At 55.0% G+C, this 26,651-nt stretch overlaps 10 protein-coding genes and 3 non-coding genes across 13 annotated transcripts; 6 read left to right on the top strand and 7 right to left on the bottom strand.

The window, feature by feature from the left end:
• Positions 1-26: 26 nt before the first annotated feature.
• Positions 27-100, bottom strand: BO86DRAFT_t231. The gene has a single exon. It is a non-coding gene; the product is annotated as a tRNA-Val (tRNA).
• A 1,710-nt stretch (positions 101-1,810) lies between these two features.
• Positions 1,811-4,483, top strand: BO86DRAFT_391489 (putative facilitated glucose transporter). The gene is made up of 10 exons (XM_025672614.1): positions 1,811-1,960; positions 2,023-2,399; positions 2,473-2,729; positions 2,799-3,179; positions 3,237-3,394; positions 3,471-3,565; positions 3,619-3,752; positions 3,815-3,874; positions 3,943-4,035; positions 4,098-4,483. Exons 1-10 carry the CDS (start codon positions 1,838-1,840, stop codon positions 4,253-4,255), a joined length of 1,836 nt encoding a protein of 611 aa, XP_025524788.1. The 5' UTR covers positions 1,811-1,837; the 3' UTR covers positions 4,256-4,483.
• A 98-nt stretch (positions 4,484-4,581) lies between these two features.
• On the bottom strand, positions 4,582-7,229 carry BO86DRAFT_437592 (Zn(II)2Cys6 transcription factor; the record flags this gene model as incomplete). The annotated part of the gene is made up of 8 exons (XM_025676068.1): positions 7,158-7,229; positions 6,987-7,109; positions 6,671-6,924; positions 6,080-6,621; positions 5,729-6,002; positions 5,498-5,673; positions 5,236-5,416; positions 4,582-5,159 (listed from the first exon to the last, which is right to left on the bottom strand). The coding sequence occupies exons 1-8, from the start codon at positions 7,196-7,198 to the stop codon at positions 4,582-4,584; spliced, it is 2,169 nt and encodes a 722-aa protein (XP_025524787.1). The 5' UTR covers positions 7,199-7,229.
• Positions 7,230-7,694: 465 nt separating this feature from the next.
• BO86DRAFT_319730 (AAT family amino acid transporter) lies at positions 7,695-9,380 on the bottom strand (the record flags this gene model as incomplete). Its single annotated transcript, XM_025668259.1, has 2 exons — positions 7,695-8,883; positions 8,953-9,380. 2 exons carry the CDS (start codon positions 9,378-9,380, stop codon positions 7,695-7,697), a joined length of 1,617 nt encoding a protein of 538 aa, XP_025524786.1.
• Positions 9,381-10,149: 769 nt separating this feature from the next.
• On the top strand, positions 10,150-11,310 carry BO86DRAFT_437590 (uncharacterized protein; the record flags this gene model as incomplete). Its single annotated transcript, XM_025676067.1, has 3 exons — positions 10,150-10,537; positions 10,596-10,905; positions 10,966-11,310. Exons 1-3 carry the CDS (start codon positions 10,170-10,172, stop codon positions 11,308-11,310), a joined length of 1,023 nt encoding a protein of 340 aa, XP_025524785.1. The 5' UTR covers positions 10,150-10,169.
• Positions 11,311-12,019: 709 nt separating this feature from the next.
• Positions 12,020-12,976, bottom strand: BO86DRAFT_437587 (2-keto-4-pentenoate hydratase; the record flags this gene model as incomplete). The annotated part of the gene is made up of 2 exons (XM_025676066.1): positions 12,020-12,796; positions 12,965-12,976. 2 exons carry the CDS (start codon positions 12,974-12,976, stop codon positions 12,020-12,022), a joined length of 789 nt encoding a protein of 262 aa, XP_025524784.1.
• Positions 12,977-13,230: 254 nt separating this feature from the next.
• Positions 13,231-14,040, top strand: BO86DRAFT_437585 (HpcH/HpaI aldolase family protein; the record flags this gene model as incomplete). Its single annotated transcript, XM_025676065.1, has 1 exon — positions 13,231-14,040. One exon carries the CDS (start codon positions 13,231-13,233, stop codon positions 14,038-14,040), a length of 810 nt encoding a protein of 269 aa, XP_025524783.1.
• Positions 14,041-14,609: 569 nt separating this feature from the next.
• Positions 14,610-17,101, top strand: BO86DRAFT_173205 (FAD-binding oxidoreductase). Its single transcript, XM_025666519.1, has 8 exons — positions 14,610-14,662; positions 14,722-15,030; positions 15,085-15,911; positions 15,974-16,203; positions 16,258-16,439; positions 16,490-16,519; positions 16,572-16,645; positions 16,695-17,101. Exons 2-8 carry the CDS (start codon positions 14,749-14,751, stop codon positions 16,735-16,737), a joined length of 1,668 nt encoding a protein of 555 aa, XP_025524782.1. The 5' UTR covers positions 14,610-14,662; positions 14,722-14,748; the 3' UTR covers positions 16,738-17,101.
• A 363-nt stretch (positions 17,102-17,464) lies between these two features.
• Positions 17,465-18,920, top strand: BO86DRAFT_319859 (endonuclease/exonuclease/phosphatase family protein; the record flags this gene model as incomplete). The annotated part of the gene is made up of 3 exons (XM_025668264.1): positions 17,465-17,680; positions 17,736-17,992; positions 18,059-18,920. 3 exons carry the CDS (start codon positions 17,465-17,467, stop codon positions 18,918-18,920), a joined length of 1,335 nt encoding a protein of 444 aa, XP_025524781.1.
• Positions 18,921-20,722: 1,802 nt separating this feature from the next.
• eglD (putative endoglucanase) lies at positions 20,723-22,135 on the top strand. The gene has a single exon (XM_025672613.1). It carries the CDS (start codon positions 20,838-20,840, stop codon positions 22,011-22,013), a length of 1,176 nt encoding a protein of 391 aa, XP_025524780.1. The 5' UTR covers positions 20,723-20,837; the 3' UTR covers positions 22,014-22,135.
• A 351-nt stretch (positions 22,136-22,486) lies between these two features.
• BO86DRAFT_t230 lies at positions 22,487-22,598 on the bottom strand. Its single transcript has one exon. It is a non-coding gene; the product is annotated as a tRNA-Leu (tRNA).
• A 517-nt stretch (positions 22,599-23,115) lies between these two features.
• On the bottom strand, positions 23,116-25,102 carry BO86DRAFT_437582 (uncharacterized protein; the record flags this gene model as incomplete). Its single annotated transcript, XM_025676064.1, has 4 exons — positions 23,116-23,483; positions 24,225-24,696; positions 24,756-24,813; positions 25,041-25,102. 4 exons carry the CDS (start codon positions 25,100-25,102, stop codon positions 23,254-23,256), a joined length of 822 nt encoding a protein of 273 aa, XP_025524779.1. The 3' UTR covers positions 23,116-23,253.
• Positions 25,103-25,892: 790 nt separating this feature from the next.
• Positions 25,893-25,963, bottom strand: BO86DRAFT_t229. The gene has a single exon. It is a non-coding gene; the product is annotated as a tRNA-Gly (tRNA).
• Between the last annotated feature and the right edge of the window lie 688 nt (positions 25,964-26,651).

Raw genomic sequence — 26,651 nt, 5'->3', positions numbered from 1 at the left:
ATGATAAAAACGGAAGCAAAAAGGATTGACCAGACTGGGGCTCGATCCCAGGACCTTATCGGTGTTAACGATACGTGATAACCAACTACACCATCCGGCCAAGCGTGGTTACTGTCTAAATTTCTGTCAATATGACCCAATTCAGGTCTGCTAGTCAAATAGTGCTCCTTTTGTCTTGTCTCCATGCATGCTGGAGTGCCCTTCTTCCCATCCCGTCTCCTCACCCGACCGCGACTTGGGCCAGAATGCGGGCTTCTCACCCGGCGAGTCCGTCAAATTAAGGCTCGCAGCCCAGCTTTTCGTCCACCGCCACACCTTCGCCTCCCAAGCGGGCTAGAAAGTTAGTGGAAAATTGAGTTGGTTAGTCGGTCACTGGACCGGCGCCCATGTGCTGACGCTGCTCCTTGAGAAGCTAAGATCGGCGTCGAATGGCCCTCTCACCCCGCGTTTGCTGCCAGACCCCAGTCCGTCTGAAACCTTCCCAGTTTTGCTGTTCGTACGAGGGGAAGAGAATTGGATGGAAGTCAGGAGAATCCTGAGGTCTTGAACTTCTACTCCAAGCAAGGTTAGGACTAAAGAATCGTACACCAAGACACCAAGACACCGAGAAAAGCGTGGGGGCATATTCTACGGTCATGTGACCATTACTCTCACCACCGCACCATGCGGACTGGCGACAACTCGGACGCTCCGATGGTCAAGTTATAGTCTACTGCACCTGTGACCTGAGCGGCGAGAAGTCTCGGGGAGCGATTCGGGCACGATTGAAATCCAGGCCGTCAGTCAGCCATCATGTTTGCCATCGTAGACCGGGATTGGTGCTCATCCGATCCCGGATTGAGGCAATAACCAGGATAAGCAACCCGGCAAAGCGCAGCGAAAGGCAGCAAAAGTCAAGAGACTAGTAAACGATCCAGGCTATGATTCGCTGCCGAAAATCCCCCCAGGATTCGAGTTGTGACCCCGGATGTAACTGATACATGTCACCTTCCAATTATTAGTCAGTGGGGTCACGGCAAGACCGAAACGGCGAAAACCGCCGCCAGACCGGAGGGACGGAGGGCCAGAGTCACAGCGAGCAAGAAAAGCTTCCCGGGCACGGCACAATCCTCCAGTGAAGACCTATCGGCTTATTGAGGCTAAAGGAGGGAAATGGTCAGGACAGCCTTTCTCATGACAGCCACATACATCATTGCACCTGATTGTAGGTCTAGTCTTGGTACTTGGGGGGTCACCGTTTGTCTATTGAGGTGGGATTACGCTGTCCATCTCCGGCTTTGTTAACAGAGAGTCAGAAACCTTGTCTTTTGATCCGCCAATCAGGCTCGGTGGTTCTACCCTGGGAATTTGGGAGGCTTTGTGGTACTATCGTGGCCGACCACGTTCCAGCGACCACCAGCGATCTGGGGATCCGGGGTATGTCCGATTTCTGGAGTATCCGGTCTGTGTGTTGTGTAGAGCAGCAAGAGGCTAAGAGCCCAGGCGCTTTGAGCGCCGGAAGTGGGGTTGCGGCAAAAGCCACCAGCCGCCCAATCCTGCAGCCAGCCAAGCCCTAACTGGTTGTCAGATGGGCATACGCTCGTATGATCGGTCTTGTTGCTAGTGCTGACAATGCTACGAGTCCGTGTCCCCATGCCCTTTGTACAGTACTGTAATTACCCCACGGGGAGGTACGGAGTAGAGTGAATGTATTGGCCTATATGCGGTGAATGAGCCACTTTTTTTCTTTTTTCCTTTTACCCCCTTTGGTTTCTTTAAATCCCCATGAGGCTTTCGTCAGGAGACATCTTTCCCAGACCAACCTCCCTCCCATCCGCCTCAGACTGATCCATCCACCATGAACGAGAAGACGTCTGCGGACGTGATCTCTCACAATGAGAATGTCGCCCCGATCACCAAGCCCGAGCTGCCTCATGCGGCTCGCGGACCAGCCCTCAATCTGATCGAGAACCCTCTGACGGTGAGCATCGCACAGGTTGAACTCCTTGCGAATTCGGGACCCTGACTGTTTCTCGCTTGAAGCGCAAATCTCCAGAGCAGGTGGTTCTCGACGCTCGCGCATTCGCCGACTCTCACGAAATGTCCGAGCACGCCGATCTCATCGCTCGTGCTGCCCTGGTCGCGCGGGACCCTCAGCGATTCGAGTCGATTCCTGAACTCAACGACCAGGACCGTGCTGCGCTCATCTACGAGAGGGATCACAAGTGGCATGGCCCGTTCATGCTCTGGTACTCAATTGCCCTGTGTGCGATTGGCGCCGCAACGCAAGGTTGGGATCAGACCGGGTCCAACGGAGCGAACCTCTCTTTCCCCCAGGAGTTTGGCATCGCGGGGGACGGTAAAGATGAGTGGATTGTGGGACTGGTCAACGCCATCATTTTTTTGACGGCCGGGATGATGTGAGTGTCGAGACTCCCCGATGGTATTCTTTCTTTTGGGCTTCATCGCAGGACTGATTGGTGATCTATGCAGTGGCGCCTTCATTGTCGATCCGCTCAACCACTACCTGGGCCGAAGAGGCGAGATCTTTGTCACTGCGTGCTGTCTGACCGCCACTCCCATTGGATCTGCATTCGCCAAGTCGTGGCAAGGATTGTTCGCTGCTCGGTTCGTGATGGGCATCGGGATTGGGGCCAAGAACGCCACGGTACCGATCTACTCGGCGGAGATGGCGCCTGCGCGCATTCGAGGTGCTCTGGTCATGTTCTGGCAGTTGTGGGTCGTCGCAGGTGCGCTACCCCCCCCTTACCATCGGATCGAGATCCCACCGATTTACCCTGCTGACTTCGTTGATCAAGGTATCTTCTTGGGCTTCGCCGCCAACGTGATCGTCAAAGACACCGGCCGCATCGCCTGGCGCCTGCAGCTCGGATCCGCCTTCATTCCATCCTTCATCCTGGGGCTGGGGATCTTCTTCTGCCCGGAATCCCCTCGCTGGCTGATGAAGCACGGCCGGTACGCCCAAGGATTCAAGTCAATGCTGCGTCTGCGCGCCCACCCCATCATCGCCGCCCGAGACTACTACTACTCGTATGTGATCTACGAGGAGGAACTCCGGGAAGCGCGGGGCGCGGGCTATTTTGCTCGGCTGTGGGATTGCTTTGCCGTGCCTCGCATCCGCCGTGCCAACTACGGCGCCTCGACCGTCATGATCGCCCAGCAGATGTGCGGCATCAACAGTAAGTTTGGCCGAGTCATGCTCGCTCCCGGGTAGACTTGTCTCTGACGCTCTGTAGTCATCTCGTTCTACAGCTCGACCATCTTCGAGAACGCCGGATATAGCGCGACCCAGGCGTTGTACGCCTCGCTGGGCTACGGCGCGATCCAGGTCGTCTTCACCATCCCGACCGTGTTCCTGATCGATACCAAAGGACGCCGAACTCTGACCTTGATTGTGAGTTGGGCCTTGCTTTTTCTTTTACCCTAGAGTCTGAGTGATGATGAAAGACGCCCGACTAACGCCCATCCAGACATTCCCCCTCATGTGCATCTTCCTCCTGGCGGCCGGTCTCTCCCTATTGAAGGACAACGGTAGCAAGGGTGCGCAGATTGGCCCCGTCGCTCTGTACGTCCCCAGAACCATCCCAGCAGCATTGATTTTAACTGACCACAGCGAAGGTTCGTCTACCTCTTCACCATCTGCTACTCCCTAGGGGAAGGGCCGGTGGCGTTCCAGTACTCGGCCGAGGTGTTCCCGACCATCCAGCGTGAGCAAGGGATGGCCTGGGCTGTATGCATCAACAATACCTTCGGTAAGTCCTTTTATTCTTCACTGGCCAAGACCAAGGGGCCCATGCAGCTAACAGCCACGCAGCTGGTATCCTTAGTTTGACCTTCCCTCGGATGAAGACCGTCATGACCCCGACTGGTGCCTGTAAGTGAAAAAATGACTCGTTTTCGACGCGAGACCATATGTATCTGAGTTTTATCGCCTTTATCTAGTCGGATTCTACGCGGGCCTGAACTTGATCGCCTGGTTCATGATCTTCTGCTTCGTGCGGGAGACCAAGCAGCTCACCTTGGAGGAAATCGATCGTAAGTCCGCGCGGTCATTCCCATCCACTTACAAGGTAACAATTGCTGATACATCCGTCCAGAGGTCTTCTCCGTCCCGACGAAGAGATTCATCAACTACGAGTTGACGGTGTGGCTGCCGTGGTTCATCAAGCGATACATCTTCCGGCAGAAGATCGAGCGCCCGCCGCCGCTGATTGCGACGGCCGGGCATTCCGACGATGTCGTCCAGGTCTTGTAGTCTTTTTGAGAACTGCGCGCAAGGGGATCAAGGGGGGAGGAAATGCCGGAGCGGGCTGTTTGGTTTCTGCTGAAGGAATCTGGCTGGATGCAGCTCTAGAGCTCTACTGTAATAGTTAGGGAACTTAGCCTCCAGAGGAAGTTTTCACAGGCAGGCATATAAAGACTCCAGGTTCTCTACTTCCGGGCCTTGTGCTTCTGTGGTACATGGTCCGATCAATAACACCCGATATGTGGATAGCACTGCGTAGCTTAGTCTCCCGATCGCTCCTAAGACCCTTCACACATGCCTATCTCAGGAACAGGAACAGCCCCTCACTCCCCCCCTCACCCACCCTCCACCCCGTCCACCCCCTTCAACGGCCCTATCTGCGCCACGATGGACAAGAACTCCGCGGACGAGATCCCAATCTGCTCCAGAAACTCCACGTTCGCCAGCTGTGGATCCTCCATCGCCGTGTACGACGGTCCACCCAGCTCCTCTTCTCCGGCCACCCCGTCGCCGTACCCCACCAGCCCACCCGCGGCGGCGGCAGTGGAGTGACCACCACCCCCTTGCATCATTCCCGCCGGGACCTGCAGACTCTCCGGTGTATGCGTCTGCCACGAGGACGGGCGGCCGGGGCGACGACCCGAGCCCGACACCGACACCGACACCGACACGGCCACCTCCTCCAGCAGCCGCTCGAGGTGCACCAGCCCTTCCTTCCGGGCGTGAGCGATGCGGTTTCCGTGGTAGATCATCGCGTCGAGGATGGAGTGGGCTTGCTGGCTGGGACTGGGGCTGGGACTGGGACCATCTTGTGTGGTGGGAGTGGTGAGGAGTTCCGGGAAGAGGGTTCGGGTCAGGGCGAGGTGGATGGCGGCGTCGTAGGTGAATTCGAGGTCGTAGAGGAGGAATACCTCTAGAATTTGTGAGGTTATCTAGTTAGGTCGTGACTTTCTTCCTGGAAGAAAGGAAGGAAACAATACATAACCTACCGAGAAGACTGTCGGTGCCTGAAAGGATCTGGATGGTTTTGACGGCGGATTTGATCCCGATGCACAGGAGGGGCTTCGTGAGGGTTAGGAAGTCGTTGGTGTCGAGGCCGTCGTGGGTCAGGGTTTCGAGGCGGTCGATCAGGGCGGAGAGGAGGAGGGGCCGCGTGGCTACGATTACGCACTGGTTGGTGATTTAGGTGAGTGGAGTGTGTTTCAAGGGGCGGGTTGCGGTCTGCTGTTGGGGGAGATGGGACTGGCGAACCTGGTGATAGAGTAGGGTAATGTGCTGCGTGCCTCGGGGCATCGTGTCCAGGGAATTGCGCAGTCGGATCTGGATGATCTCCTCCATTTCGTGCGCGTATCCTGCCAGCGTCTGGAGGATCGATTTCGTCGTGTCCAGAAAGACGTGCAACTGTGTTCTTTCCGCATTGTATACCGCTTCACGCCCAGTTAGGGCACCGTTCATTGGGTGGCAGGGAAGGAACCAACTCACTGCTCAGGATATATGACAGCAGTCGTGATAGTTTCGCATGGAGACTCAGAGCAAGGTCCTGCTGGGAGCAGTGCTCGGGAGGATCGATCGGCGTGCTAATGTCACGATCCTGGGTGGTCATCGGCAGTCCGACCGAGTAGGAGAAGTGTCGATCCATGATGTACAGCGTCCACCAGAGACGACGGCATCGGGCCACAGTCTCAGACCCCAGCTGCTCCTCGGAGAGCTGAGTGTGGAGGCCCTCGTATTGTGCGACTCGGATCGCTTGCCCGAGCTGTAGCATTCGACTTATTCAGTACAAAACCCGGCCCTGTGCATCAAAAGGTTCTCTGCGCCCAGTGGTACACTTACGTAGATATGTGCGGATTCCCTTTGGTCAATCGAATACAGGTACAGACTAGCCAGGGCCAGTACCTCTATCGCCAACAAGCTATCCTTCCACAGGGACGCATGGTCAGGCATCAAAGACATGGCACGGGCGAAGAACCGTGAACCCGGGGGCTGATCCGGGCTCTTCGCCCGACACAGCAGAGCCGTTCCGAAGGATAAGACCAAGAGGAGCTGAATGAGCCAAAGACGGTATTCCATGGCTATCGCGGCGGGGTTACCGTGGTAGAATTCCCGCAGACGCTCGACGAATTGCTCTTCGTTGAAGAACCGCAACTGCCCCAGATGGAACTTGACCGTGTTGAATAGGTACAGCGAGTAATCGAGAGACGGCAGGCCGGCTATGTCCGGAGGTCTGCTGGCTGGACAGACGTCCCAGCGAAGGGGATAGATTTCTTTGGCGCGCAAGGTCGGGGCGTTGTGGGGATATCGACGATGCAGCTTCTCGGTCATGAGGATGGTGAGGCGGGTGGTGAATGACCACATGGACGACGGTGCCAGCCAGACTAGTATCATGGTCAAGCGGAACCCTGGGACATGCAGATAGAAACGTACTCCAAGTTCGCTTGTTATCCTTTGTGTTCTTGATGGTTGTCGAAGGGAGAGCGAAGGGACTTGTCCAGATGCTCCGCTCTTGGCTCGCAGGAGACGTTTCTCGGAGTGGTGCGGAACGGGAGGTTGACATTGCAGCTTCAGTCGGACAGCTGTCTCCAGCCACGGGAGGTGTGTTCGAAGGAGACATGATCGGATTCTCCATGGTGGCTAGTGCTTGTTGGCTCCGAACCTGCGCCTCCAAGCGTCGCAGATATCTGGTGCATGGCTTCTGTTACCATCTGGCAGCACGAACGACCTATGGCCACAATCGACGAACCTCTCCGAGACCACGACCCGGTTGACGCCCTCGGCGAACTCGCATCGCACCGAGCGTCGCTGGCAATTGATGCAGGGCTCTTCACCAGAGCATTTTATCTTGCTCTGACGACATGCGACGCATCTAGCCGGGAAATCAGAGCATGATCGACGGTTTGGGGAATATACTGACGCGTTTGCAGTTCTTCGGGCTTTACGGGCTGGGGCCTGCATATTCTCGATCCTACAAAGGTCTCGAGGTATTAGAGATGGGAAGAGTGAAGGGGCACGTTGAATTGTTGCGCTCGATTCCTGCAAGCCGAGGTGGAAAAGAGCAGTCGTCAATCGGAAGCGATAAGAAGTTACATGCGAGCTCCACTTCGTTACCCCGCATTTTCGGTCGTCCAAGATTCCAAAGTCAGTTAGTGCGTGGTATCTCTCACCGAGAACGAGATTGACAGATAGATACGGTACGAAAGTCGACCGATTCTAATAGTGTTGCTGGGGTCCGGGGCACTGCTACTGGCTCTTCCTTGTCGCTCCTCTCGGGAGACTCATCCGAGGCCACCTCACACTGTACTCCTGCACCACCATGCATTAAATTAGTGAAAGGCTGTTTAATTGATTCATGGGTCCTGAGTATCTCATTTCAGCTGTCTCAGTGGATCGAAGCATATCACTCATCGGTGAATGCAGTGCCTCTACAGTTGCCGAGAGCTCAAAACCCCACTCATATCTGACTGTCGACCTCACCCTCAATCTGTCCTTTCGTCCAGCCAACCAGTTGCAGTAATTGTGTGAAGAACCCGACTGGAGGCGACGTCAGGCTCGCCTCGTACGCATCAACGAGAGGGATCTCCCAGACCAGATCGACCTCCCTGGGATCGACCACACGGGTGCGTTTGACAAGCTTCCAGCAGAGATACAGCATGACAGCCACAATGACCATGGTGTAATGAGTGAAGAAGTCCGACACGTTCCAGGGAGTGAAACTGGCGTAGCCGTAGAAAACCACGATCAGGCACTCCCCGACGAGCCCGACCCAAGCGGTGTAGGGTTGGAAGCGGCCAAAATAAGGGAAGGTCCTCCGGTCCACCCCTTGAGCCTTGCAGGCACGGTAGAAGCAAAGATATGTCACGCAGATGACAATGTAGTTGATGATGCCTCCCGCTGTAATCAGGTTGGTTAGCCAGGTTAGGGCTTGCGCGGATCCATCGCCCAGTTGAAGGAGAGACAGCAGGGGGAAACAGATGACGACCAGCACGCAGTACAATGGCACGCCGTTCTTGGTGCACTTGGTCAAAATGGCGGGCGCCCGCCCATCCAGTGCCAGCCCGTACAGACTGCGACTTGCGCAGTACATGTACGTGTTGCCGGCCGAGAAGATCGTCGTCAACAACAGGGCGTTGATCAGATGTGGCAGGCCCGGAATCTGCAGGTTGTGCATCGCCACGATGAACGGAGACGATCCACCAGCGCCGCTGTCGGTGTTGTCGAGAAAGATGGCTACCAGTGTCGGGTCGTTATAGGCGACGAGGATTCCCACGCACAAGGCGGCCATCAGGTAAAAGAGGACGAAGCGCCAGTAGACCACCTTGTAAGCGTGCTTGATGTACACTCGCGGGCGTTTCGCCTCGGCTGCGAGGAGGTTGACATACTCTGGACCAGCAATCGTGAAACTTGCGATCCAGATGGCGGAAAGAACACCCTCGAAACGACCGAGTGCTCCGGTGTGCAGGTACTCGGCCATGGGTCCGGGGTCCTTCCAGTGACGAAACCCATAAGCATCATGCTGAGGGTTGCCACCGACCATGGTGACAAAGGTGAAAAAAAATAGGAGGGTGATCAGAACAGCTTTTCCACTTGATCCCCAAAATTCGGCTTCCCCATATATTTTGACGGCGAAGATGCTAAGCAAACTAAGGGGAATTGTTAGTCTATACTGCCTTCATGGTGATCAACAGCCTCAGTCACGTCGAGAGACTCACGAATAAGCGACAATACATGCACAGCACACTGCTGCCGTAGGAATCGCATCGGTCCAGAACTTCAACAACATAGTGAGAGCAGTGATTTCGAATGGAATCGAGATCGCCTCGTAGAGGAAGAAATTCCATCCGGCCATGAAGCCAAAGGCATCGTCCACCCATTTGCCCGACATGCGAATGAACCCACCGGGGATGGGAGCCAGCGTGGTCATCTCAGCCAATCCGTTGGTAGCACAGGCCAAGATCACAGAGTAAATGCCGTAGCCAAGCAGTAGGCTGAGCGGTCCGCTCTTGGCCAGTCCTCCGCCGATACTGATGAATAAAGCGGTTCCGATCGAGCCTCCCACTGCCATGATCTGAATTTGGCGATTGTCGAGGCGGCGTTGAAGCTGATTTGGGGGATTTGGATCGACGAGCTCCGCCTTCATGACATCCTGGCTATCCGGACCGGGATCACGGGTGGCGCCCTGGATGTCATCAGAAAGGGCCTTGTCTTTAGTCATCTTAGTGACAAGGAAGCTAGAGAGGAAATAATCTGAAAGGGTTCAATAGAGTATAGATGGTACAAAGTCTTGTGAGGTGTGGGGTAGCATCTATTTAAGGACAGAACAACAGGATGGGAAGAAAGAGACAAAGTAGACGTTGTTGACCGGAACAAATCGTATTTCAGTATTCATACGAGCTTCTGACTTTGGTTCATGCTGATTGGAACAGTATCTCTGATCCCTGATCTCAAACCGGGGGTGGCGCCTTTTGCGAGTGCAGACGAAAGTGGGCTCGAAGAAGGGGGGTAGGAGAGTACCGGGTGTCCGGACACAAATGATCGTCCCTTGCTGTTTATACGAACAGGCCTTCATCGGTATCTCTCACGTAATGGCTTTTTGACTCTCGCGATCAGCTCGCGATCAGAACCCGACCAGGGCTTCCGAGAGACTCCGCAGTGGGAGGTAGAGAAGGCCTACCTTGAAACGACCATCGGGGGTGAGAAAAAGGGCACCTGATTCGTATAGATTGATGAGAGCTTCTCGGGAGCTTCATCCGATCCTCGGACTCTACGGCTTTGGCTTCATCTAAGAAATGAGCTCCTGTTGACGAGGAGAGTTCAATCAGGCGGTCTCCTCTATATAAACGTCGAATGTACTTGATCGTTTGGATCTCATAAGAATTTAACATCTAAACCAACAAACATTCTATCTTCCAACACACTACACTTCAGCATGTCTTTGACCGCAGTGATGACCGCAACGGCGCCGCCTATGGTGGTTGGGCCTACGACCAGAAGAGCCACCAGGCCCACCAACCAGCTACCACAGTCACTCATCGATGGAGCCCAGCTAGCTGATAAGCAGAGCTTTGATCCGAAAACACACTTGAACTACCAGCCTCCCAGCAAAATCTACACGATGAGGGAGATTGGCCTCGAGGGCCAGGGAATCTCTTCCAATGCGGTCACGGCGCCTTTCCAGCTCTTTACCGAAGAGGCCATCAGACAGATGAGAGCCGAGATCTTCAGCCAATCGGTGCTGGATAACTGTCAGTACACGTCAGACTTCGTGAAGAACACTATTCGGGGCATGGGGCCTGCGTGAGTGACTGATGGACTCCTAATGGTGAAAGTGATCAAGTCCTAATGAGATCAACAGCCGAGCTCCCTTTATCTGCGATGCCTGGAAGTCCCCGGAGGTTCTGTCTCGAATCTCCGAGGTGGCTGGGATTGACCTCGTTCCTGCCATGGACTACGAGATCGCCGCTATTAACATCTCCATCAACAACCAGACGGTGGCGTCTACTTCCACTGCTAACGATGACGCTCTCCCCGCCTTTGCGTGGCACCGTGACAGCTACCCCTTTGTCTGCGTGACGATGCTCTCTGACTGCACGGGTATGACGGGTGGAGAAACTGCACTCAGGACTGCATCTGGGGAGATCATGAAGGTGCGGGGTCCGGCCATGGTAAGCTACCTCTTCTGCAGCTCGGATGCGTATCTGCTTTGGGCTGACAATGCTGTTTAGGGAACGGCCGTGGTCATGCAAGGAAGATACATCGAACACCAAGCTTTGAAGGAAGTTGGCGGACGTGAGCGAATCACGATGATTACCTCGTTCCGAGCCAAGTCGCCGCATGTGCGCGATGAGACCGTGCTGACAGGTGTGCGGCCCATCAGCAACCTGTCCGAGCTCTATACTCAGTACACGCGATACAGGCTTGAAGTACTTGAAGAACGGGTTCGGGCACTGCTAAAGCAGGAAAGGGACCGCGAGCTCGCTCAGCGTCCGTTCAGTGCTGCGGATGTGAAGTCTTTTTTGACTGAGCAGAAGCAGTTTTTGGAGTCGATGATCGAGGAGATCATCGAGTAGCTTCGTGTTTTTCGAGGCAGCTAGCTGTTTTGTCAATCACTGCTAGTAGTCCTATCCTCAGTTGTACTGCGATGGTTCGAATGTCAGTGATTTATTTCATCGATTCTGCTTTTGTAAATGAAGCGTTGATTCGGAGTGATGAGGGGTGTCACAGAGAGGGGCGGGTGCATCATGCAGGACCAGGGGGATCAATCACGCCTTGTCATGGACGTTTCTTCTGCCCCTTGGGAATCTCCCTTCAAGAAAACGCAAATTAGTAACTGTGTGCTTACTGTAAGCCAACTCGTCGTTACTAGCCTGCATAGCATAGACTTATCGCCATATTTTGGAGGAGCCCGCGGGGAAATGGCCCGCCTAACCCAAAACCGGCAACTTGAATGAGAGCCAGCCCTGACGGTGACCCTAACGGTGATCGGGAGACGCTTCCGATTCTCCTCCCAGAAAACCGGGTGAAGCAGAGTCTATGGAGCAGATAGAGCCATACTGAACTTCATTCACTTCACCTACAATGGAAAAATGGGAAACCGTGAAAGTGGGGCAACATTCACTGATACTTATTTGGAAGCTGTGGGGCAGTGCGTACCCCTTCCACTTCCACTTCCAGCCTGGTTCGTACGTTACATACTACAGCTCAGCTTTGAAGTTTGCGTGACTTCTCTTACTTGTATATGTTACCATTGGGAAATAGGAACCAAGAATAGTCATAGGCCTAGACAATATCAAACTCGACTGTCCCCCAGCCGTCGAACGTGCACGTCCAGCGCCCGGTCTCCCTCATAGGCATGGCCTGCAAGCAGCTCCCCGGCAAAATCACCTGGCCCGCTTCAAGCCCGACATCATACGCCGCCAGCCGATTCACCAACCACGCCACCGCGGAGATCGGATTCCCCAGAATATTCTTCGTGTTACCCGTCATGATCTCGCGGCCGTTGAAGAGCAGAGTGCCCCGGGTATCCCGCAGATTGAGGTCTGTCAGTCGTCGGGGGGTGCCTCCCAGGATAATTGCCCCCGTCGATCCATTGTCTGCCAGCGTGTCCGGCAGCCCAATCGCCCAGTCCTTGACGCGGGAGTCGATGATCTCGATGGCAGGGAGGGCGTAGTCGACGGCATTGATCACATCTGCGACAGTGATGTTGGGGCCCTTCAACGGGGCCTTGAGGACAAATGCAGGCTCCAGCTCGACATAGGGGGCGATGTAGTCTCGGAGAGAGATCGGAGTACCCTCGTAGATGAAGGTGCTGGCCAGGAGAAAGCCGTAGTCGGGCTGATCCAGACCGAAGGCATCCTGCATAACCTTGGCGATATTGCCCAGCTTGAGTCCGACGAGGCGGTCGCCTTGCTTCACAGCCTCGTCGACGGTGATGCGCTGAACCTCAAATGCGCTGTCGGCGTCGAGAGAGGGCCATGTTTGGGTGGGTGGTGATATGGGCTTTTTCTCAACACGGGCGGTGCGTAAGACGAGCGCAACTTCGCGCAATTCGTTGGTCTGCATGGTTGAGTCTGAAGAGGGTATGGATAGATGAGTGATAAAGTACTGCGTGAGCGTTAACTGATGGGTATCAAAACAGTGGTGGAAAGACTTTAAATATGGATTCTCCGTTTACTCCAGGCTGGACACCGTACGAAGCCGAGGAAGTGTGCTCATCAAATGCACGTCGACAGGCATCGGGAGGAGCTCCCTAGTAGCTCTCCTGAAAACTACTTCTTATGGAAAAGCCGGGGTCCGATCGGTCATTGAGATGGCTAATGTTCGGGAGCGTTATCCGATGCACCCGAGGGTTCTGTCAGTCGAGTGCATGGTGTGTACGTTCCCAAACTGTATGAGAGGAAGAAGCACCATATAAAACCATCCGGCGTCATCACCTACAACCCACAAATGACGCTGCATTTACGACCTTCATACCCTCCGACCTGATTAAGATGCAAGCAGCAAATCGCCTGCAGAGATCCCTCAAAGCCGGCCGCCCTTCGCTTGGTGGCTGGCAGATGCTCCCCGGCACCAACCTCACCCGAGTAATGTGCCGGTCATCCTCGAACCTCGAATGGCTCCTCATCGACCTAGAACACGGAAATATCTCCGATGACACGATGCACGAGACTGTGGCCGCCGCCGCCGCATGTGGCGTGTCGCCGATTGTGCGCGTGGTCGAGGGCCGACCCTGGGCGATCAAACGCGCCCTCGACTCGGGCGCCCACGGAATCTTGGTCCCCATGCTAGAAACAGCCGAAGATGCCAGGAGGATTGTGCAGTACTCGAAGTTCCCTCCGCAGGGCAATCGAGGCTTTGAAAGTCTCCTTGCGGTGGAGAAGTTCGTCGAGCAGCACCCGCACGGCGGCCCCGTCCGCGAATTGACTGGCCTCGAATACCTGCAGCAAGCCAACGATGCGCTGGTCATTGCGGTTCAGATCGAGACCAAAGCTGCGTTGGAGAATGTGGGGGCTATTGCTGCTGTGCCGGGAGTCGATGTCTTGTTCATTGGGCCCTTTGATCTCGGGGTCAATATTGGTCACCCTATGCGCGAACAGGGGGAGATGGATCCGGAACTTTTGAAAGCTATTCACACCATTCATGAAGCCGCACAGGCTGCGGGGAAGGCTACTGGAATTTACTGCGACTCTGGGGAGGAGGCGAGAAGATACGCTGATCAAGGGTTCCTCATGCCGAGTGCGATGACGGATATGGTCGGGCTGCGCAGGGTGTTTAGACAGGCATTTGAGGGTGGGCAATAATGTATAGTACTTAGGATACAATACACGAGATTGAAATTGTGGTATTTGGCAGTGAATCTTGAAATCTTGCAAGAGCATACTTCGAACACTATTCTCAACATATTGCGCAGAGTGCTTTGGAAAGATTCCCTGTGGGTTCAGTTTAGAATGGCTTCTCATACACACAGTCCTGGATCTCTCAGATTGGTGCAAAACCCAAGTGGCTCTCCTGTCGGGGTTTGCGTGAACAGGGAAAGAGAAAGTTTGATATCAGGGTTGAACATCGACATGCTTGGATTGGATTGAGAGAGAGAGACTGCCCCGTGAGGAATGCGGTGAACCTCTCCAGGCTCGCTCTTTTTCTCCCCGCAATCTCTCTCCACCCCCGCCTCTTTCCATCACTACACCTTGACTTCAACCTCCAAGAGCTCTCGTCTCTCCATTCTTCTCATCCTCTCCGGTGCAAGCATCAAGAAGCAGATGACCGATCTAGCAGCCTTTTGCAATTGAGCCAAGAATACTCCGTAGTATTGTTGGCATTGTCGACATTGTTGACATTGAAGGCCGAGCGCGAAACCGACCTACCCCGGACCGCGTACCGACGACGCGACAAACACGCAAAGATTCTCTCAACACACCCTTGGTGAGGGCAATGCTATTGATTGATTATCCTGACTCTGTCGCAACTAACGCATCCACTAGAAGATCATTCAGGATTCAGCAATCACGATGAAGGCGTGGCAGCTACGTAGCCTTCGGCCGCGCTGGCCAAGGCCACCCACTTTCCCACGGTCGCAAAAGCCATTCTTCTCCCGATCCAGCTCATCGACCTCACAGCAACGCGCCTCTGAGCGATCGGGAACCCTTTCCCTCGTGGGGACCGCGGTAGCTACTGCTGTGGTTACTCTGCTGGCCTCCAAAGCGTGGGACAGAACCGCTGCGCTCACCGAAGCCGAAGCCGCCAAGACACAGTCCGGGGGAAGATACGCCGATCGCCCAACCATGTTGAAGGTACAGTCTGCCAGCATTTATCTGATCAGGCGCTTCTAACGCACTCACTTGTAGGCTGTCACAGAGCTGAAGAGTATTCTAGGAGAGGAATTTGTCAGCGTGGATGCCGAAGACATCGAGAATCATGGGTACTCGGATTGGTCGACCTCCAACACCACCGAACGCCCGGTCGCAGTCGTGAGTCCCGCCACGACCGAACAAGTCTCCCAGATCGCTCGCGTCTGCTCCAAGTACCGAGTCCCCATGGTCCCGTTCGGTGCAGGTTCGAGTGTCGAGGGGAATTTCTCCGCCCCGCATTCGGGCATCTGCATCGACCTGTCCCGCATGAACCAAGTGGTCGCGATGTATGAGCAGGACATGAACGTCACGGTCCAGGCCGGGGTGCGATGGGTCGATCTGAACGACCAGCTCAAACCGACCGGCCTGTTCCTGCCCATGGACCCCAGTCCAACCGCCTACGTGGGGGGCATGATCGCCACGAACTGCAGTGGGACCAACGCCATGCGATACGGGACCATGAAGGACTGGGTGGTCAACCTTACGGTCGTGCTTCCCGATGGGTCCGTGATCAAGACCAAGAGACGTCCGCGCAAGTCCTCGGCAGGGTACAACCTGAATGCGCTGTTCACGGGGTCAGAGGGCACGCTGGGCATCATCACGGAGGCCACGCTCAAGCTGGCAGTGATACCGCAAGAGACCAGTGTGGGTATCGCGACATTCCCGACCGTGGGAGATGCAACGGCGGCCGCAGCGAAGCTGATCCGGGCGGCGGTTCCCTTGGCGGCGCTGGAGTTCATGGACGATGTTCAAATGCGGATCATCAACCAGAATGGGGGCGCTGGCGGGAGGTCCTGGGCTGAAGCCCCAACGCTGTTTCTGAAGTAAGTGTGTGCGCAGTTTGATGATGTTGAGCTGCCATGCAATTTGAATCTGACATTCTAAGGTTCACCGGCACCACGTCTGGAATCAATGAGAGCATCGACCGAACGCGGGAGATCCTCAAGAACAACAAAGGGGACGAGTTGGTCTTCGCATCAACCCCGGAGGAAGGGGACAATCTCTGGTCTGCCAGGAAGCAGGCCCTATGGACGACCTTAGCGGCAAGGCCCCAAGGCACCGAGATCTGGTCCACCGATGTGGCGGTGCCGATCTCACGTCTGGCTGAGATCGTTGGTGAGTAGTGGGCTCCAGCCAGTTTTTTCAGGTAACCGCTGATGGTTGAAACAGAGATGTCCAAGGAGGAGTCCAGTAGCCTGGGACTTTTCTCCACAGTGTTAGGGCACGTTGGCGATGGCAACTTCCACCAGGCTGTGATGTATAACCCAAAGAGCTCCGAGCAGTATCGCGCTGTTAAAGCATGTGTCTCGAGAATGATGCGACGGGCGCTCGAGATGGAAGGCACGATTTCTGTATGTTACTTGGACTTTGGCACTTTGCAACCCCACACTGACGTTCCCAGGGCGAGCACGGCATTGGGATCGGGAAAAAGGTAACCTCCCAGCTCCCTGACGATCAGTAGCAGCGTCGGCTGACTTGAGCAGGATTACCTTGAAGAGGAACTAGGAGAACCCACAGTAGATTTCATGAGGACATTGAAGCGAAGCGTGGATCCTTAGTAAGAATGCCTCCGATCATGACTTGGCCAGTACTGACTTAGTTCATAGTTGGCTTATGAATCCTGGAAAGGTTTTCAATGAAAAACTATGAGAATGTGCTCTGAGATCTCGATAATCCCACACGATCAGCATGTTGATCATCCTGGGTTATCCAGGCAACAGGCAACGGCCCCTTACCAGGCACATCACGGACGGCGCGGATCATTAAGTCCACCTGCCACTTGGGCATGCAATATAAAAGTCACACATAACGACTCTATTGGTAGCTCTTGGGTCAATAGCCTGTCTAGCCCGTCTATATGCCATCATCCTCATAGGATCCAATCCTGCAAGCGAAAGTGCCAAGCTCAAGCCAAGACAACGGTCGCATTACCGTACACTTGGCGCAACCAACTGAAGTGATTCACTGCTGCCACGTGCAATGCTTGGTCTGTCTATGCGAAGTTATTCTGCAGAGTAGCTAATCTCCTGTTTCTATACTCGAGCCGCTTGTATTGTTATGCCAGCTGGAATCAGGAACAGAACAGGCTTGACATCCGACATTCCTGCAGCCTGCATGCCAAGAATGCACCCACGTACGAACGTCACAATATCTCCGCCAATGACCGTGGACAATTGCAGCGCGTGACGATCTTTTCCAAGCTCGCAAGAAACAACCCTGCTGCCGAGAGCTTAGCATAGAGACGAGCACCTCGGTTACAGCTAGCCAGCTCATGATAGCTCAGGGTTCCCCTCTTGTTCTTCATCTATTTAAGTGCCCCTGAAGCACCTTCTCCACGCAATGGAGGTATTCTCGCGGTGGATAGACAAGTTCCAGTATGCGAAACCTTGAGCTTCTCGGACTGAGTGCCCTCGCAGCCGCGTCGGCCTCTGCGACCACTACCAGCGGCAAATTCACCGCACTGTGTTTCAATGTCGCTGGTCTACCTGAGATCCTTAACAGTAATGATGTGAATGGCACGAAGACTGAGAACGCAGAGGAGCTTGGCAAGTACTTTGCAGAGTATGGCTATGACATCATTCAGATGCAGGAGGTATGTATACATCCTATCATTGTGTGGGCTGCGAAGTTTGCTCATGGAGATCAAGGACTTCAACTACCATGCCTACATCTACGAGTACGACGACCACCCCTACCGCACGGCCACTTCGGGCGGCGCCGCCATTGGCAGCGGTCTGAATACCATTTCCAATTACGACTGGGTCGACTTCACACGTGTCAAGTGGGACACATGCTCTGACGCCTCCGAGTCAGACTGCCTTACCCCAAAGGGCTTCACCTTTATGCGTTGGAACCCATCCGAGGGAGTGTACATTGACTTCTACAACCTGCACGCCGATGCTGGGTAGGACACCATCCTCAAAACCGCTATGCTGTCTCCAATATCATGAACTGACAGACAGCCTCACAGCACCGAAGACGGCGACGAAACCGCCCGTAACGCCAACCTCCAACAAGTCGCCGACTACATCGACACCTGGTCCACCGGCAACGCCGTGGTCATCATGGGCGACACCAACAGCCGCTACACCCGCAGCGCCGACACCGGCATCCGCGTCTTCAAGTCGCAGAACAATCTCACCGACGTCTGGGTCGAGCTGGAGATGGGCGGGGTGTACCCGACCGCGGGCGCGGACTCGCTGATGTGCGACAACCCCTCCACGAACGAAACCTGCGAGACGGTGGACAAGGTGCTGTATCGGGGCTCCGGCGTCGTCACCCTGGCCGCCGACAGCTTCCGCTACGACGGCGAGGAGTTCCTCAACACCAACCCAGAGTACCTGGGGGATGTGCTCTCCGACCACAACCCGGTACTGGTCGACTTCAGCTGGACGCTGTCCTCGTCGCTCCGCCAGAGCGAGTTCTCCGGCGGGCCCCACGGCGACTGGTTCAACGACCTCCCCAGCTTGCCCGCTTCGCCGGTGGCCTCCGTGCTGACCTTCCGCGGTGCCGACCGCCTGGATGCCGTCGCGCTGGAGCTCACAGACGGGACCACCTTCAGCCACGGCGGCACCGGCGGCACGGCCGTGTCGCTGACGCTGGGGGCCGGCGAGCACTGGACCCAGGCGGAGCTGTGCACCGGGCTGTACAACAGCCACACCCGCAACTTCTATCTCAAGGCTACCACGAGCGCGGGCAATGTCCTGGAGGCCGGTACCGCCACGAGCAACTGTACCACCTTTACCGCGGATGACGGGTATGCCATTGTCGGGTATATGGGGCAGGATGGCGATGAGATCGATCAGTTAGCTTTCATTTATGCTGCCTACTAGGGTCGTGTCGCTGGCAAGGTGGTCTGAAGCTGTGAGGTGTTATACTAGCATGGAAAGCATGCATCAACTGATCTGTTCGTGATTCGCCTACATTTGTGCTTTGCGAGCGCTGCCTAGCGAGGTATATGGTAGAGTCCGGGTGTTTGCGGAATCACATGAGCTTCCAGTAACGTCCGTCGTCCTAGTCCTCAAATTCTTTTTTGACGGCGTGGTACTCTCATTCTGGTTCGAGCCGCAAGGCCATAAGTATCCCGCAATGTATGGCACACGTAACGACGAGTGGTGTGGATCTGGTGCAATGGTGGATTAGATAATTAATTGCCAAGTTTGTATCGAGTGCATGAGCAAGAGTGGTCATTATAGACGGTCTACAGCCGGGTGAAGCATTACAAAGGAGTTTATGCTTAGCTTTTGCCTTTCTAAAAGATATCATGTGATCAAATAAAGGAAGGGCTGGCCCTGAGTTCACTTGCGCATTGTCCGCAACAACGCGGGCATCCTCCCCCGTCGGATCCGGTAAACGGATAATTGGGATTTATACACCTTCTTATGCAGTCTTGATCCGCCAACAACCTACAGCCATCTCCTGGATGACCGATTAGATCGGATATAGCTGGTCTTAGCTACTTCGACCACGTAGGCTTTCCCGATGTATCCTACCCGGACTCGCCGGCATTGTATCCGATGTTGACAAGACATACAGGAGGAAGACTTCTCCGGGCACTCATTCGACAGGTTTGACCGAAGGGACGATTTATTTAATCAACGATGGATCGGAGCGAAAGCAGCTGCTATTATTGTCGGCACTCATCAATTCCAGGGGTAATTCTAAGAGAACTAGTTCATGCACATTGATTGCGCGCGCCTAGAAGCCCACTCTCCACCAATGAGGTATATTCGTTTTGCAAATGCACTAAGCTCCCTCCACTTACTTTTCAGTGCTATAGATATAAGCGTCTTGGGTCAATCTGTCTAGCTCCAGACCAGAACGAAGGAGTGGGCTTGGGATGGAGGGGGGCATCCAGCAACAATCCAGAACTGAGGAGGTCGCATTCGACTAGGGTCTGAACTCAATCGACTCGAAGTTATTAAGTAGCGTAGGAGAACAGTTCAGTTCACCACTCTACCATGAAGCCTCCAATTGCATTCGGGGGGATTGGGAAGGTTGTGGCATGTTTTTGCATGGGCGATGGGTCCGCCAAGGCTGATGGGTGGATGCCTTCGGGCGAGACAAAACGGGCAGATTAGGGCAAGACATGGCCTCAATCGGGTCCAACGCCACCAGACACCGTCGACGCTGTCTCTTTGTGGCCAGCTTCACTTTGTACTGGAGCTCCAGAAGAATCCAGGTTCCCCCTCGGGAATTGTGACCAGTCAAGCAGCCAAGAGCGATCGAACCACTCATGTTGCCCTTGGGGAGATTGCCTGCGGCGGTCTCGAGTTAGAGAGTAAGACCCAGGACTCCAGGAGATGCATCCGGGCCCCGTCCGGGCCCCGTCCGGACCCCGTCCGGGTCCTGTCTTGCCTGCTGGCCTCCTGTCTCGAATGAAGCCAAGCCGCCGCTGCCACAAACAGGCTTGGCAGGGAACTTGCCTCGGCGGATGGGAGCGAGCCAGACGCTGTCCGGTGGAGGCGGGCAGCATTTAAGATGAAACGTCGCGCCTTGGCGGGCTCCGCTCGAGTTCGCCGGCAATGATACGATACGCATTCCGGAGGAGACCCTGCTCCAGGGCCCTGATATAAGACCGTTCTCCTTGTCACTGCTGTGGTGGACTTCTTTTCCTTCCTTCTCCAGCTTGGATAGCAGTTCATTCTTTTTCCTGCCGGTCAACTTCCTTCATTCCTCCTTTCATTCATTCATTCATTCACTCCCTTCCCTTCATTTTCCAGTCCTTCTTTTCACCACTCTTCTCCAAAATGAAGTCCTCTACTTTCGGTATGCTCGCTCTGGCAGCAGCAGCCAAGATGGTCGATGCCCACGCCACCGTCTTCGCCGTCTGGATCAACGGTGAGGACCAGGGCCTGGGCAACAGTGCCAGTGGCTACATCCGCTCTCCCCCCAGCAACAGCCCCGTCAAGGACGTGACCTCGACCGACATCACCTGCAACGTCAACGGCGACCAGGCGGCGGCCAAGACCCTGTCCGTCAAGGGCGGCGACGTCGTGACCTTCGAGTGGCACCACGACAGCCGTGACGCCTCCGACGACATCATCGCCTCCTCCCACAAGGGCCCCGTCATGGTCTACATGGCCCCGACCACCGCCGGCAGCAGCGGCAAGAACTGGGTCAAGATCGCCGAGGACGGATACTCCGACGGCACCTGGGCCGTCGACACCCTGATCGCCAACAGCGGCAAGCACAACATCACCGTCCCCGACGTCCCCGCCGGCGACTACCTCTTCCGCCCGGAGATCATCGCCCTCCACGAGGCCAACAACGAGGGTGGCGCCCAGTTCTACATGGAGTGTGTCCAGTTCAAGGTCACCTCCGACGGTGCCAACACCCTGCCCGAGGGTGTCAGCCTGCCCGGCGCCTACTCCGCCACCGACGCCGGTATCCTCTTCAACATGTACGGCTCCTTCGACAGCTACCCTATCCCCGGTCCCTCCGTCTGGGATGGCACTAGCTCTGGTTCTTCCGCTTCTTCCTCTTCTTCTGCTTCCTCCTCCTCTGCCGCCGCTGCCGTGGTTGCCACCTCCTCCTCTTCTTCCTCCTCTTCCATCGAGGCCGTGACCACCAAGGGTGCCGTCGCCGCCGTTTCCACCGCCGCCGCCGTGGCCCCTACGACCACCGCTGCCCCCACCACCTTCGCCACGGCCGTCGCCTCGACCAAGAAGGCCACTGCCTGCCGCAACAAGACCAAGTCCTCCGCTCAGGCCTCCGCCGCGGCCACCACCGCTGCCGCCGTCGCCGTTGAGACCACTGCCGCCGCCGCTGCTTCCTCCAGCTCCTCCTCCTCCGCCTCCTCCGGTACCGCCGGCAAGTACGAGCGCTGCGGTGGCCAGGGCTGGACCGGCGCCACCACCTGCGTTGACGGCTGGACTTGCAAGCAGTGGAACCCTTACTACTACCAGTGCGTTGAGTCTGCCTAGATTCTTGCTTTTAGAAAGGAGGAGGAGAAGATGAGATGTGGGTGCGAGTTAGTGGGAGATAGTTCGATCGGCGGTTTTGTGGATGTTCGTTGTGGTTGGTTGCTTGCTGGGGTGTTGCCTAGTTTCGTTGTATAGATTAATCAAATCCCGATTATCTCGATGAGATATATCGATCTTTTTCTGTAGCTAAAAGTAGCTTAGCCTACGGCCAGGCTGGGAAGTGAGTAATCTGTGTAGTGGATTCTTGTAACAGGGCTAATCAGGCGTTGTATACATAGTACTGTACATGGCTCGCGAATTGAGGGGAGAAAGCAGGGTGGACATCATTCGATGCTCGGTCCGCAGTTCGAACTGACTATGCCTGACCTTGAAGAGAAACGGAGAACGGGGGATAAAAACCAAATGAGAGAAAATAGACAGACAACGATGATTTCGCCACGGAGAAAACGAAGCAGAGGGCGGCAAAAAAGACATGACAAGGGTGGGATTCGAACCCACGCCATCTGACGATGATCAGGAAGCTGTGAAGCTTGACTGCTAAGGTGAACCTTAACCTGACGCCTTAGACCGCTCGGCCACCTTGCCGGTGGATGTATACGGCGAACATTTTTGGCCACATGGATGACAGTCAAGATCTGTCGACGTCGATGCTTCATCGTGCGCCGGGCCGTTTTCCCATACAAACTGGGCCTTGCAGACTGGCCCGCGAACCCGCAAAACGGGGATGGGTGTGGCCTCTTCCCATCCCCCCCGGGACGCCACCAACTGGCTACTCCTGCTGCTGATGCCCACCTCGCTGCCGCCCAAGGCCACTCGGGGAAGGTGCGACCCCCAGCTGGCCTCCCGGGGGAAGGTGCGACCGCCCATAGCCCCAGCCCCAGGCCCGCCGCCCCCCGCCGGGCCCGAGCGTGAGATACTTCCGCATATGCTCGGGCTCGGGCGTTCCAGCCTTGTTAAAAAGGTCTAGAATGTGGTGGCAGTACGCAGTAACCGCTTCGCCGGGCTTCTGGGCCACTGAGATTAACTTTTGGTTAGCCGCCTTGGCAACCAGGTAAATACTGAGATAATGCCTGACCTCTTCGAGCAAGCCGGTGAGGGTGATCTCTGGGCTGCGGGTGGCCACCCGCTGCATTACTAAAAAGATAAGTTCTTCCATCTGGCTTAATGTGTAATAGACCCGGCTCTGCTTAGTTGGGAACATGGGCATATTATCCTTTACCTTTCCAAAGAGCGCGAACCTCTATGGGTTGTATGCATCAGTCGAATTGCCTTTAAGAGGCTGCTGAGGATGGGCGGCTTGGGGGCGCCATGCAGCGGCGGCGGCAGCAAGGACAGCAGTAGCAGCATCGGGATTCGGGCGATGTTGTTGAGGCTGAGGGTCGGCCTTATGTTCAGGCTTAGATTCGGGTTCGGGCTCAGGTTCGGGCTCGGGCTCGGAGGAAGAGGAGGACGGATGGGACGGACCGCCACCTGTTATAAGGAAATTATGCAGTGTGTTTGGGTGCTGTTTAAAAGATTGGTAAGTCTCCGCATGTGAGAAAGCTCAAAGATCTGCAGGGCATCCTCAAGCATATCAATATCCCTAACAGTGGACCAATGCAGGAAGTCGACCACCTCGTCCATATTGGGGGGGAGATATAGGCTGCTCGGGTTTTTTGCCCTTGGGGCTTAGCGGCGGGGTGACGGTGCAGAAGAGCTGGCACCTTCGCCCGCCTGCTGCCAGGCCTTTTTCAGCTTCTCAGCAATCCTTTTACTCCGCGGCAATAAGATATGGGGCGGGGAACAGCAAGAGCCCTCGTCCTCCGGGCTAGAAGGTCTAGGACTTTTGAGTTTGCATAAGAAAATCAATAGAATTAATAAAATTGATGAAATAATCGATGGGGTAGAGGATGGGGATGGAAAGCAGGAACCACCCGGGTGGGGCGATGAAAAGCTTATTAACAATAAGCTTTTCGGAAGCAGTGTTTAACAACAGCAGCAGTCGGGATCTGAATCAGGGGAAAAACAGGTTCTCGATGATGAAAAGGGGTTGAAAAGGATGAAAAGGATGAAAATTTGATAAAAGAAGAATGGGATTAGTGTAGGGCTGCAAGAGGGAGATGATCGGACCAGGCAAGAATTCCAGTCTTGGGAAGAAAAGGGAAGAGGAAGGCCCTGCGGTTAGATTCATCATCGCTTGTAGCCTCACACGGGTGGTGGAGGTTGAAATACCCCGCGAGAATGCCTCCCGGATTGCTCGGTCCAATGCAGGGAGGACGGAGTCGCTTCCTGGCCTGATTCCCGGCTTGAAATCGCCGGTTGCCTCGCTGTCGGTGCTTTCCAGGCTGACCCGGTGGGCACGGGTGACGGCGGGCTTGCGCGTTGGGGTGGTGGGGAGATAAGTGGTAAGTGCGGTGCAAGCAGTCCGCCGCTGTTTGGCCGGTCGGTCCAAATCGTTTGGGCTAAACACGCTCCCCGAGTCGCTTTTTGTTTGGGCGTCTGTCTGCGCGGTTGAGACATGGATTGGCCCTCCAGATGGCAGAATAGTTGGATGGCTGACCGGTATATTAAGAGGGAGGGTGGCGGTTTTCTCCGGGTGAAGTTTTGGCTTATTTTTGTAGGCGATGTTGAGTTTGATCAGTTCTTTGGCACGGGCGCGGCAGTTCTTGTCGTTAGCGACATGCGGATTCTGGCAGTTAGCGCACTTGAGATTGGTTTAGTCTGGGCATTCAGTCTCATGATGGTCCCTAGTGCAGTATTTACAGCAGGGAGGGGAGGGGCAGCAGCAGTAGGCGCGTCCGAATATTTGGCATTGCATGCACTGCACTAGACAGCAGCGTGGGTAGTACAGCTCAGTCTACAGAGGTTTTCCGCGTAACAAGAAAAGGCTGCGCAGCAGCTTGTTTGCATCCTCGGCGCGGTGGAAGCCGATAACCAGTAAAGTCTTCGGTTTCACTAATTTTCTTTCGCCGCCAACCCACCTCACATAGAGTATATATGCGCCCGGAACCTGCGGGTTGGAGTCCAAGATCTCTTGCTTTGCCTCACCATTTCCCAGGGTCTGCTTCGTAAACCAATCTCTCGGCAGGCTGCGAACAATGAGTGCCCATTGGTTGCTGCAGACCCTGGCCCGTTGCCCCTGTTTAAGCTATTGAAGCCAGAGCCCTTGATTTGCGATCAGGTCCTCCGCCTGCTTGCGGCCTTTGATGTAAAGGTCCAGATCCTCACTTAAGTGAATTCTCACCCTGCTGATTTGTATACTTAGTTTTGCAGTGTATATAGCATTTTATATCCGCCTGAGCAAGGTGGACTGCAGTATAGTTTTATATGGGAATGCTATATTGCCCCACATTACACGGACCTGCTGGTCCCGGTATTTTAGCCGCGCCTCCGCCGCAGACCGGCCGCCGGTGTATTGCAAATAGGTGAGCTTAGGGCTTGTGTAGAGTAGCTCGGACAAGTATCTAGAATACTAATACTCAGAGCACCATTCAGAATTCGGCTTATGTTAAAGAGGGTGGCAATATCCAGTGCGGTAATGCTTTTTATTAATATAAGACCTTTCTGAATAATCATATTTGCAGCACTCAGGCTATCAAATATAATCACCAGACGGCTGAGCTCTTGGCAAAGTGCGGGGAATTCATTCGTGGTTGGGGCGCTGCTGGGGAAGAGGCGACAATGAGCGTGCGGTGGGCGCTGGACTCTCCCTGGGTACACTCCCTGTCTCCCGCACCATCGGGCACGGCAGGTAAGTTACGGGCTACGTGGGTTGTTATTTGGAGTCGGGAACCAGCCCTAATAATCCCGACACAGACAAAGACAAAAAATGAGACGGCGCTGCGGCCGTAGATTCCAAGCACTTGAAGTGGGGGCGCGGAGGTAAAAAGTTTGATCCAATGCATCATCCGTGAATCGAACACGGGCCTCATCGATGGCAACGATGAATTCTACCACTAGACCAATGATGCGGTTCGTACTACCCTGCATAAAAAGTTGAATACTGATCCTCCATGCAATATTGTCTCGTCCGATTGATCCCAGGGCTAGTTCCAATCGAACACCAGGTCAGCACCCTCTGCTCGATTCCAGTGCAACTCCCCGTTGGCAAAAAGTTTCGTTACTCAAGGTCAATTCAGAGAATTTTTCTTTTCTGTTAATGGTCCACATTCCGGCTTTGGCGACTGATTGATTGGATTGTGTCGAAGCTTCATACTGGGCTGGGCTGTTGCTGGGCTGGGCTGTTGCTGGGCTTCGATTTCATTATGGTCGGGGGGGCGGGAGCGCGCAGCAAAAGGTTAGACTGGCGACACTGTAGGCGAAACCTACTATGCCCCCTGCGTGCAGAGAGTCCGTCGCAGAAACACCGGGGGGGGGGGGGGCATTCCGGGCCTACAGGCGAGACAGATCGATAACAATCTGGCAAGTATTCCAGACGCCACTGCAGATTTCACATTGTCGAATAGATGATCGGACAGGTGGAAAGGGCTCCATCGACATGTCAGATCTCCCCGAGCGGAGGATTCTCCACCGGCGACAGGAATCGATCTCACAGCCAGCCATGAGGCGAGAAACAGCAGGTTTGTACTGTACTGCACAGTACTGTCCTATCAACAACCTTGAACCTAGCTTCCCGCCTGCGGTTTCGAAGCCGCACCC

The sequence above is a fragment of the Aspergillus japonicus genome, assembly GCF_003184785.1.
Source record: "Aspergillus japonicus CBS 114.51 unplaced genomic scaffold BO86scaffold_52, whole genome shotgun sequence".
In the NCBI taxonomy this organism is placed as follows: domain Eukaryota; kingdom Fungi; phylum Ascomycota; class Eurotiomycetes; order Eurotiales; family Aspergillaceae; genus Aspergillus; species Aspergillus japonicus.
Note: the sequence above shows the minus strand (reverse complement) of the source record. Positions and strands in the feature narration are given on the sequence as shown.

Excerpts from the sequence above, each read along its gene's own strand:
- BO86DRAFT_391489 (XM_025672614.1), top strand. The coding sequence starts at position 1,838 with ATGAACGAGAAGACGTCTGCGGACGTGATCTCTCACAATGAGAATGTC. Across the intron at positions 3,180-3,236 it reads GCAGATGTGCGGCATCAACA|TCATCTCGTTCTACAGCTCG; the intron begins GTAAGTTTGGCC and ends GACGCTCTGTAG. Across the intron at positions 3,753-3,814 it reads ATGCATCAACAATACCTTCG|CTGGTATCCTTAGTTTGACC; the intron begins GTAAGTCCTTTT and ends ACAGCCACGCAG.
- BO86DRAFT_173205 (XM_025666519.1), top strand. The coding sequence starts at position 14,749 with ATGAAGGCGTGGCAGCTACGTAGCCTTCGGCCGCGCTGGCCAAGGCCA. Across the intron at positions 16,520-16,571 it reads GCATTGGGATCGGGAAAAAG|GATTACCTTGAAGAGGAACT; the intron begins GTAACCTCCCAG and ends TGACTTGAGCAG. Across the intron at positions 16,646-16,694 it reads AAGCGAAGCGTGGATCCTTA|TTGGCTTATGAATCCTGGAA; the intron begins GTAAGAATGCCT and ends CTTAGTTCATAG.
- eglD (XM_025672613.1), top strand. The coding sequence starts at position 20,838 with ATGAAGTCCTCTACTTTCGGTATGCTCGCTCTGGCAGCAGCAGCCAAG.